Genomic DNA, 10,629 nt, shown 5'->3' on the forward strand with positions numbered 1-10,629 from the left:
ACCCCTGCCCCGCCCGGGCTTCGTCATGTCCGCCCAGACCCTTCGGTGGATCCGGAGCGGCGCTGCCAGCAGCCAGCAGAACCAGGAGCAGTCGGTGAGATGTTGTTTCCTCCGTGGTGACTCACAGCAGCGTGATGTCATCGTAATACTGCAGTACCACATGTACTGTATATTAGTAGATGTTGACGTACACACGGTTAGTCTGTGTTTACTCTGTAATTGTGTAATACTCACTGTTCACCAGTGGCGGTGCTGGTGTGCAAAACAGATGAAGCCAATTTACAATGTAATTGTATTTTTTTTTCTCCAGGTTAAAAGTTCAATCATTTCCTCTGCAGTAACTTTGTTGTTTGCTGTGTGTTCTCAGTCACAACGAGGCGCTCCAAAGGTGGAGAAGGTCTTCTTTACTACAGCCATACCAGTGGGTGGAAGTACTGGTAGGTCATTTTTTTTATTTGTTCAAAAAAGATTCAAGTTATTTATTTAAGAGATTATTCTCAACATTGAACATTTCTGTTTGAAGGCATTTTATCTAAAAGTTAAGTGTTAAAAAAATTCAAATGTGGTTTTAAGTCCTGTTCCTGGAAGTGGTCACTGGTCGGGCTGCCTCCCTGTGGTTGGACAACAAGCCTGGCTGTGACCTCTACAGTTTAGTGTTGCAGAGAGTGATTTGCTTTAAAACTTGAAAAAACAAAAAAGAAGGAAGGGGGGCGCTAGCGAGTGAAACTTTTTCAGTGTACGACCAAACTACAACTTGTTTTGTGGTTTTTGTTTTCAGTGTACGACCAAACTACAACTTTTCTCAGTTGCCTTGACGACCGGTGATAGTAGTTTATTATTTGTTGTCACCTCCTTGAACTGGTTCTGGTTTGTCTCAGGAAACTCGGTGCAGCAGATCGGCCTCAGTCTGCCCGTCATCATCATCAAACAGGAGGAGTCCTGTCAGTGCCAGTGTGCCTGCAGGGACTCTGCCAGAGACAAGAGCGCCCCCTCCATCGTTCTGACCCCGGCACAGCAGCCGGCCCCCGAGCCCCCTCCTCCTCCTCTGTCAGAGCCCCCGGACCTCCCCCAGCCTCCTCCCTCCTCCTCCTCTTCTTCCTCGTGCTGTGTCCCAGAGTCTTCCTCCAACGTGGGTGAGGCGAGCCTAAACACAGTTTCCTTCCTCCCGCCCTCCACTCAGACTCTCTCCAAAATGGCGAGCACGGCCGCCCCCGCCGACGCCAACGGCTCGTCCATCATGGACGTCTCAGGCTTCCTGTCCCTGCAGAGCCCGGAGACGGCCGCCAACATTGAGGCTCTGCTGCTGGTCACGGACGATTTCAACATGGCCACCGATGGCAACATTTAGAAGAGCGCCACCTTCTGAGTTTGTTTGTTTGCACCCACCCACTTACATTTCAAACCTCTGTCCTGAACTCATACCTGCAGTGTATTTTGTTTTGTGAGGCATTTTATTTTTATTTTTTTGCAACATGAACAAACATGTTTTTTGTTTTTTTTTCTCATTGCAGTAGATGTTTTTTTTTTGTTTTTTTTTTTGTCAATTTGCAAAGTTGAATGCAGGGAAAAGGCAATAGATGGTTTGGTTAAACAGCAATCTGACCCTGAGTGTTGTCCAAGCACTGATGTCGTAGAGTTCCAGTTCCCCGACCCATCGGTCCCAGACCTGAGCGGGGGGGGAAAGGGGGGAGTGACGTGTCTGTAAATCCTTGTACTGTAGCCCAGGTCCGTACCAACGCTTCACGGCCGTAACTCAAGCCGCCCGTTATGCACTGTATAGAATTAGAAATGAGTTTGAAGTGGTTCAGAAACGCTGCCAGCTAAAAAAAAAAAAAATGAAGGCGTCGGCAACACACACAGCCCTCCCACCCTCACCCCCACCCTCGTAAAAAAACATGAAGTGTGTGGGGTTTTTTTTTTCTGTCCTCAGTTTGTGTTTGTGGTCAGACCAGAAAATGTGATGATTTACTTTCCCTCTTCGTTTCACCTTTATCTTTATCTAATTAATGGGACGTCTCCTCTCAGTGATCTCAGTGAGTTAGCTCTAACTTAAACTAATTTAAAAGTTGTATATGTTGTTCTTAATTTATTCAAATGTTTGATTCTTTCATTTCCACTGCTGATACCACGGTGTTGACGACGGCAGAGAGAGATCTATTATTAATTTATTTCAATCACGTGTACTTTTGTGTTGTTTTGTTACTGAACTGCTCATCTGTTTGAGAGCGTACTGGAACACGGTGGAGAGTGAGGGGTTGGGGGAGGGGCGACGGTCGACAATGACGCAGATTATCCTCTGGATTCATTTTGATTTTTGATAAGAAAAAAAAACAAAAAACATTTGTCACAGTGAAAAGTAAAAAGAAGTGACTGTCAACATCCCACGTCTCTCGGGGCTCCGCCCTCTCAGGGATGCATCAGGGGTCATAGTTCATCCCACTTGACCTTCTCCAGTCTATCGTTACTGTTGCCCTTTGACTCCCGCCTTTGACTCCCCCGACCCCCACTCCTCCTCCCCTCACCTGCAGTCGCCCTACGTCTTGCTGCCTGTGTGTTGCACACCAACTCGTAACGTGAGTCAAGTTACGGCTGGTGGGCTGAGGTGCAGCACCACTACCTTTTTGTACACAACTGCTGTAAAAACGTAGCATCTAAAAGGTGACAGTGTGTGTTTATAAATATATACATAGATATATAAATATATATACATATATACATGTATAGAGAGAAAGAAGGATATAAGCAGTACATTTTCGTGGAAACATCTTAACCTGTAGATTGTTCTAGAATTTGTATTTTTGTATAGAATTTTGAAATGACTTAACTCAGAGTTTGGAAATGTATTCTCCCCCCTCTCCTCCCCTATCTCACCCCCCACTCCAGACTGATTCAGTTCTGTCTCCCTCAAACACAGCTGGGGTTTTTGTACAGCCTTTATGATGAGAAAACACAGTACTCTGCACAAGTTTTACACAGGGGAGACATTTATTACCCTCCCATCCCCCTTTATGTTGGAGTATCAAAAGTAAAAAAAAAAGAAAAAAATCAAAAGATTATTTTTGTCAATATGAAATGTTTTCCGTTTATCCAGGGCTGTTTGGAATCTTTTTAAAAATGTATTTCAAAGTAGGAATTCATTTTAGCCCTGCTGTCTGCCCTAGGTGAGCAGCCACAGGCCCCGCCCCACAGAGTGAATCACAGCCAGCCAAAAGATGGTGACTGGTCAGATAAGAAGTCTTCCTAAAGGATTAAACATATAAAATCATCTAACTGCCTCCAAACAGCCCAAAGAGAGAGGGAGAGAGAGACTACTGTTGAGAGTGATGTAGTGTTTCTACCAGACCAGAAGGGGGAGACACAGTAAATGTATTCACCTGCCTAAGACTTTTGCAGTACTGTTGTTGTAAATCCTCACCCATCTTACTCACCCACCCCACCCCTCTTGACCTCTCAGCTCAGTGTTCTTTTGTGAGGGTCATAATGCCATGATGACAGCAGGAGGCGCTGTGTGCAGCCTGTATACGACTCAACAGTGTAGACGACGTTACAACGTTCTGTCTCGACTTCACCCAGTCTCAGGAGAGTGTGTGTGCGTGTGCGTGCGTGGAGCTTTCCCCCTGATTGACAGGTGATCACAGTCATTCTGTCGAGTAAAGGAATCGCGCTCCCATTTTTCATGTCCAAATTAAACTTTAAAAATCCAATAGGGTCAAAGTTCTTTTGACCCCCCATCCCCACCACCCACCCCCTTCAAGGGCGGGTCGATGTGAGCTGATCTGAACAAATCTGATTGGCTCAGAATACAGTGTTTCATGGAAATGAAAGTCCATCGTTGAACACATCCTAAAAATACTGTTATATATTTATATATATATGTTTTCATATATTTGTATTTACAATGTGTGTATACATTTACTTGTGTGTGCATATATATATGCATGTGTATTTATAGTATATATATCTACAGTATATAAATATATATCAAATATATTGATATATTTGGTATGTATTTATATGTACAATATATAGAAATATATTTGATATATATTTATATATGTAAAATGTATAAATGTATATAAATATATTTGATATATATGTATCAAATCCACAGATTCCACCTGCTCTATACACAGCTGATCTCTGCACCAATGAGGGACTATCAGCTCCATTTTGGTATTTTGAAACCTGACGTTTTAGAAAAAAAACGTGTCTTTATTTCCATGAAACACAGTATTTTATCTTGTTTTAGGATCTGAGTCTTCTGTTCTGAGCTGTTGTTTTTTTAAGGAAGGCACAGTCGACACTCATCAACACGTGGCATTATAATTTGTGCTTCTTCACTTCATTTATTTCGCTTTAAAAAGCAAAGATTTGAGCTGATTTTTCCTTTTTCAGTGAAGGAAGTTTGTTGCCAGTTCTGGAGAAACAAAAGCTGCAGGACCTGAATGAAGAGTCGGGTGTAGAACCCACTCACTGATGCACTCTGTGATTTAGTCACGTCGAGAGATTATTGTGGAAGTCAATTATCAGCAACGCCGAGAGAAATTCTGCCCCCTGCTGTCTGACCAGAGACTGCACTCTGGCCTCCTCGTGTTTATGCATTCCAGATATTCCAGAGACCGTCTTCGGTCGGAGCTCTGCCCCTCCCTGGACTGGGAGACTTATTTTCCTCACCTTTGTATTTGCCAGTGTGTCATTGCAGTAACCCCAGTAGTACTGCACTAGTACTGCAGTAGTACTTCGGTCGTATCTATACTGAACACAGCTATGCAATTTTAAGTGGCATTTTGAGACGATTGATCCCACGACATAATTTATTTCTCCTCCCTTTCGTCATGTGTTCTTTATCTTATATGCACAAGTCAAACTGCCCCCCCCCTCACCCCCCCACAGAGCATGCTTCCTTCCTGACCACCTCTGTATTAGGTTCATGTGAGAGGTTTGAGTCTGTGTTGTTGTTTCTCTACTCCTCACCACAGCCTTTCTCCTCTCACTGGTTCTGCCTTTTTTATTATTATTATTATTATTGTGGTTTAAAAACCAACTGGATTTGTTTGAAAAAAAAAAAGTACTTGATGAATGATTCTGTTTTAGGAATTGTTTTTTTTTTTTTTTTTTGGTCAAATGTTAAGCAGCTTCTCCCCGTCGTTTGTACACTCGATGGCCACAGGTCATTTAATTTGATAACTTAATAACAGACGTCACAGTCTGAAGATCACCTGGTTAAAAAAAAAAAAAATTTAGTTGAGCTGTGTTTTTAAAGTGTGGTTCTGAGGTCTTTACCAGCTGCTACTGGACCAATCTAGGAGCAGAACTTCATCAGCATGAAGAGTACTGCAGTAGTGAGCAGGTCACACACACACACACACCTGATGTACTGTGTTAGATCAAAGAAATAAAGTCAACAGATCCTGATGTTACGGCTGTACGTGCTGAACCTTTTGGTAAAATGACTTCATGTTTCCACTCTTTAAAAAACTCTGAACTGTTCCTTTAAGGCCACAGGTCAGTGAAGGTGACGTTTATTTGGAAGAAGGTTGTTTTAAATGAATAGTAGAGTTCGTTTGTTTGAGTCAGAATTTTCTGCCTTGTTCAAAAGTGGGCAACATTGACACGGGGGGGCGCTGTTGGGTACGAGGTTCTAAAGGAATGTCTCGATTCCCAAAGAGTTCGATCTCGATAAGGATTTGTATTTTTGTTTTTGTTTTTTTTTTAAGAATGTAATGTGAAAATGTTTGTATATGCTTAATTCTTACAGATTCGTGTTAAATTTGTGAATGAGAGCAATATAAGACGAATTAAACCTCATCTTTGGCATCCTTTATTTACCGTAAATATTAATAAAGAAATGTATAAATATATATTAGACTTGAGGAGGGGGGCCGTGCTCCACCTGGGGGTCCTTCTGCAGCGGTAGGGTCAGATCTTGGAGAGACTTTCTCTGCCGAAGAACCAGAAACAGAAGTCAGAAAAAAATAAAATAAATCCGCTCCGCGTTTAAGTTTTACAGAAGACCGTGAACTCACCACCACCACCGCGGCGCTCAGCTCCTTCAAGTCGCTCAGAATTCTGTCACACGCCGTCATCTTCTCAGACAACGTCAGCAGTCTGTCGTTAACCATGCTCAACTGTCGTAAAGAGAAGCAACACAAAAGTTAGAAAAGACGATAAAAAAATATATAATAATAAAGATCGGTTGTTAATGAGAGACATATTTTACAGCGTCATCTATCGTCAGGGGGGAGTGCGTCTCTTCTGCGGCAGCTGGGAATGTTTAACAGAGAATTTAATGACATAAAAAATAACTTTTCTTTTCTTAAAAGAACAGTTGTTAAAGCAACGAATTAAAGAAACAAATACCTGAGTCCGGAGTCACAGCAGACATGTTGGTCCGGTTCACCTGCTCCAGATCTTCACAGCTGATCGACGTGTTCTCATCAATGATGATTAATCAGAGACAGACGTCAAGGAGCAGGTCGAACAGCGGAATACAAATATTTATATACTGCCGATTTTTTTAAATAACAGCTCGCGGCAAGTTAACGAAACGAAACTACCAGTTACAAGATATTAAAAAAAGGAAAAGAAAAAAAGAAATAATAAAGTCCCGGTGATTTGAATATCTGTTCCATGAAATTATCTGAACAACATTTATGGTGAATTAATAGATAATTTGTATTATCGTTTAAAAGAGTATTTTGTTAATAATTAGCATTTTATTATAATAACGATCCTTATTCCTAATTATTCGACGGGATTGTAAAATAAAACATTTTTATGACTGTCAAACAAAGTTTTCGTAAATTAACTATTAGTTTATTGGAGCAGTTGTCACATTTTAAAATGTAACGTGAAGTGACATTTGTGTCTCAAATATAACTATTTTAATTAAAAATATTTTTAAACTCTTTGCACAGTCTGTCGTAGTGGACCTGCCGTGTTTTGACATTTTTAAGTCGGAAAAACCACACAAAAAATCTCAACCATCTGCAGTACCGCCGTGAGCCACAGGGTGTCACCGATCAACCTTTGAAGGTGAGGACTCTCGCTCCAAAGCTTACATTCATCACTGCTGTGTAACTGGGCCTTTAAGAAGAGAAACGTGATTGTTTATGGGCGTCAACCCGGAAGAGGATGTCTGACTAACATGCTGCCGGAGCTGGCGGTGTTTGGTTGGAGAAATCACGTTAGCCGCAGCTGGAGTAAAGTTTGGACGAAGTCAGTGAGTCAGATGGCAGCGAAGGTGATGAGAACCAGAGACGCCGCTGCTCCTGGTCCGGTCAACGGTAACGTGTTGCCGCTAGCGATGCCGTCCGATCAGAAGCAGCTACGTTTAGGTGAGTTGAACAGCAGGCACAAACTCACACACGTGTGTTCGCCGTTAAACCGTCTGTAAACATTTCCCGTTGTTGCGTCAGTCTGGTGTGTGACGGTAGCCAAGAAACTCACGTACATACGGATTAGGGCAGACGTTCCCAAGCGGACCGGAAGTTCTCGGAGTCTGCCATATATGTCAATGTTGTCAGTGTATAGCATAGTTATCGACGAAAATAAACTTAAATATCGCGATATACTTGCATGATGTTGCTCATTAAACACCGCTATACCGTAGAACGCGCTCAGTATTCTCGCCTTTGGTTATGTTATATGTTGGCCTGTGCTTGACTGGCTCCGATTCGTCGCGTAAAAACACTGTTTTGCTAACTAATTAACGTTACCGTGAAGTGAATAAGTTAAATGATTGAACACGATGATAAATGATCGATATACAGGGGGTGAAATAATCGTGATTTTGCGATAATTACCGGTATTCTAGCAACCGGTGTTATTTTGATTCATTTGTTTCATGCGGTACATTTCACTTTCTCTGTGGTGTGCTGCTGAACTGCAGGTGGCGCTGAGATCCTGAACTGTACAGTCAAGGCTCTGAAGCAGGGCCAGGTGGTGGCGGTGCCCACGGACACCATCTACGGCCTAGCCTGTCTGGCCCAGAACTCGGAGGCGGTGAAGAAAATCTACGACATCAAAGGCCGAAACGGACAGAAGCCGCTGGCCATCTGTGTGGGAGAGATCCACGACATCTACAGGTAGGACGGGACAGACGTTCTCCACGGGTTTGGGTTCAGAGGTTCTTCATAGCTTTGTTTTCCCCGGGTCTTCTCAGGTACTGTAAAGTCAACGTGACGGAGGCGCTGCTGAGTGACCTGCTGCCCGGTCCAGTCACGCTGGTCTTTGAACGCTCTGAGGTTCTGAACAAGGATCTGAACCCCTTCACATCCGTAAGTCATCACACATCGCTCTGGTTCCAACATTTTTTTTCTCATTCGTGAATAAGAGTCCGACGCAGGTCGACATCACACTCTCTCAACAATCCTCCCTCTCTCCCAGCTGGTGGGCGTGCGAATCCCGGACCACGCGTTCATCAGACGCCTGTGTCAGATGAGCGAGCAGCCGCTAGCTCTCACCAGCGCCAACATCAGCTCCCACACCAGCACTGTGGAAGTAAACGTAGGTGACAAACGCAGACATGAGTTCGTGTTTGGTTTCCACCTCCTCTGATTCAGCGAGCCAGGTTTGGCCCGCGGGCCATATGTTTGACACCCCTGCTCTAAACCATCAGCAGAACGGTTCTGTGTGTGTGTTTTATTCTCTGTTTCTGCCTCTGAAGGAGTTCAAGGAGCTTTGGCCCAAACTGGCGGTGGTGGTGGACGGCGGACCAATCGGAGACCAGTGTCGTCTTGGCTCCACGGTGGTCGACCTATCAGTGCTCGGAAAATATAAAATCATCAGACCTGGTTGGTAAGTTGATTTCCAACATCCTGCGCAGTTCTCCAGTCCAGGACTGGGTCACATTTCACCGTATCCACCAATCAGCTCCTGGGCTGGAGAGCTTTTCAAGATGAAGCTACACCTGCCTAAAACTTTTGCACTGAATATTCATTAAGAAACTGAGACAAATGTTTTTTTGTTTTTTTTTCTCTTTTTTCCCCCAGTGCTCGTTCGTCTACAGTCGATGTTCTGGAACACAAACATGGGCTGTCAGAGAACTCTGACCTTTGACCTCTCCACACCTCAACAACACACACTGAGGCGCACAAAAAAAAAGACCAAAATTCAGGAAGTTTGACTCCAGTTGACAGACTAAGGCTGCGTTTAGGTCAGAGATTGCTTTTTTTTTTTTATTATTTGTTACAGACAACAAGGTTATAAAATGTTCTGATGTCTGAGAACGAGGTTCTTTGATTTAGATTTTTTTTTTAAAAGTTTGGTTTTGTTTTGTTATTTAAAGTTTGGTTTTGGGGTTTTGTCGTCGTGCTGGAACTATTTTTATTGAACCTGCTCCGGGGTTCGTCAGAGACGTCCAGCTCTGGACACGGAACCAGAAGACATTCTGTGGACGTGGTTAACGGTTTGATTCCTAACACCAAAGCCTGGTCAGATCCAGGACAGTACACAGTCTTAGTGGATCGAGTACTTTCCTAATCAGGACGATGGTGGCGCTGTAGAGCGTCCAGTGTGTAAACATCACAGAACTGATCATCGAACACTATCACGAAAAAGGAAAACAATAAAATGATTATTTTATCTTTATTTTATTCCTGTATTAACAAAGTCTCATAGAATTATCAAATACAGTACTGTAAAAGCCAGTGTTTATAAAAAGGTGGGTCGGGGTCCATATATGGGTCAGAGGGAGTGACTCATAGATGTACATGTGTGATTTTTATTTTTTATTTTCAGTGATTCTTTTAAGGCTTTTTTTCCATGTGATGTTAAAGTGTAAACAACAGTCAGGTGTTTTAGTGACTCCTGGTGGTGGCAACTTCTTCAGGGTTTTTAAGGTGAATGTGATTTTTCTTCATCATAAATTAATATTTGAATTCACATCTGGCCGTGTACGTGAATGAATATAAATATTCTAGAAATGACCACTGGACCATGGACCCAGGACCATGTGACCGTATTATTTGAATATATTCAGTCTCGTAGCGCTGCTGTCAAATGAGGTCAAAGTCCAAGGAGACAGAAGAACTGCCTTCAGCTTCAGAATAAAAAACAATTACATTTCCAGTGAAGCCCTGCCTGTAGGGGGCAGTAAATTCAGCACCACCTACTACATCCACAAGGGGACACCGGACATCAGTAGATTTCTCGGTTTCTCCGTCTCATTTCTCCCTGGTTCAAACATGACTTTGTTGCTGTTATTTTTATTGATGTATGTACGTACAGTGCAACACTGCCCCCGAAATATCCGGTGGTACTACATCGAGCCACTGAGCAACAGTTTGTTATTTTTTTATTTTTTTTTAGAAAAAAGTTCCTTATTTTGCCATCATCGTTCACCGTCCTCGCTGCTCGTCTTGTCTTCCTGAACTCGACCAGCGCTCACATGAGCCACCGCTCCTTCTCCTTGTTGAACTGCTCCGCCCACCGTCGGGTCAGCTCCAGGTAATGGTCAGGTCCGTGCGGCTGGTAGTCCAAGTACAGACGGCTGACGGTTTTCTTAGGGACCGCCCTCTCTATCTGCGTCCCCTCGTGCCATTCGTTGAAGGACGTGATGGTGACGATCTCGGTCCTGGTGTCCAGCGCCGCCTGCAGGGCGGTCTCGTAATAGCGTCCATTCACGCG

At 43.4% G+C, this 10,629-nt stretch overlaps 2 protein-coding genes across 3 annotated transcripts in view; both read left to right on the forward strand.

The window, feature by feature from the left end:
* Positions 1–3,837, forward strand: part of mtf1 (metal-regulatory transcription factor 1) — a 12,304-nt gene extending 8,467 nt beyond the window's left edge. Inside the window, exons 10-12 of the mRNA XM_025061451.1 lie at positions 38–94; positions 368–437; positions 879–3,837. Coding sequence (XP_024917219.1) covers positions 38–94; positions 368–437; positions 879–1,348 — 597 coding nt within the window. The 3' untranslated portion in view covers positions 1,349–3,837. The remainder of the gene's footprint in view (positions 1–37; positions 95–367; positions 438–878) is intronic.
* Positions 3,838–6,821: 2,984 nt separating this feature from the next.
* yrdc (yrdC N(6)-threonylcarbamoyltransferase domain containing) lies at positions 6,822–9,099 on the forward strand. 2 transcript variants are annotated; one of them, XM_025061332.1, is made up of 6 exons: positions 6,822–7,286; positions 7,892–8,087; positions 8,165–8,279; positions 8,389–8,508; positions 8,669–8,799; positions 8,994–9,099. In XM_025061332.1, exons 1-6 carry the CDS (start codon positions 7,148–7,150, stop codon positions 9,058–9,060), a joined length of 768 nt encoding a protein of 255 aa, XP_024917100.1. In that variant the 5' UTR covers positions 6,822–7,147; the 3' UTR covers positions 9,061–9,099. The 2 variants fall into 2 exon arrangements, with proteins under 2 accessions (XP_024917100.1, XP_008320921.1); XM_008322699.3 differs by having other exon boundaries at positions 6,835–7,337.
* Positions 9,100–10,629: the final 1,530 nt, after the last annotated feature.

Source organism: Cynoglossus semilaevis, chromosome 13 (genome assembly GCF_000523025.1).
Source record: "Cynoglossus semilaevis isolate Cse_v1.0 chromosome 13, Cse_v1.0, whole genome shotgun sequence".
Taxonomy (NCBI): Eukaryota; Metazoa; Chordata; class Actinopteri; order Pleuronectiformes; family Cynoglossidae; genus Cynoglossus; species Cynoglossus semilaevis.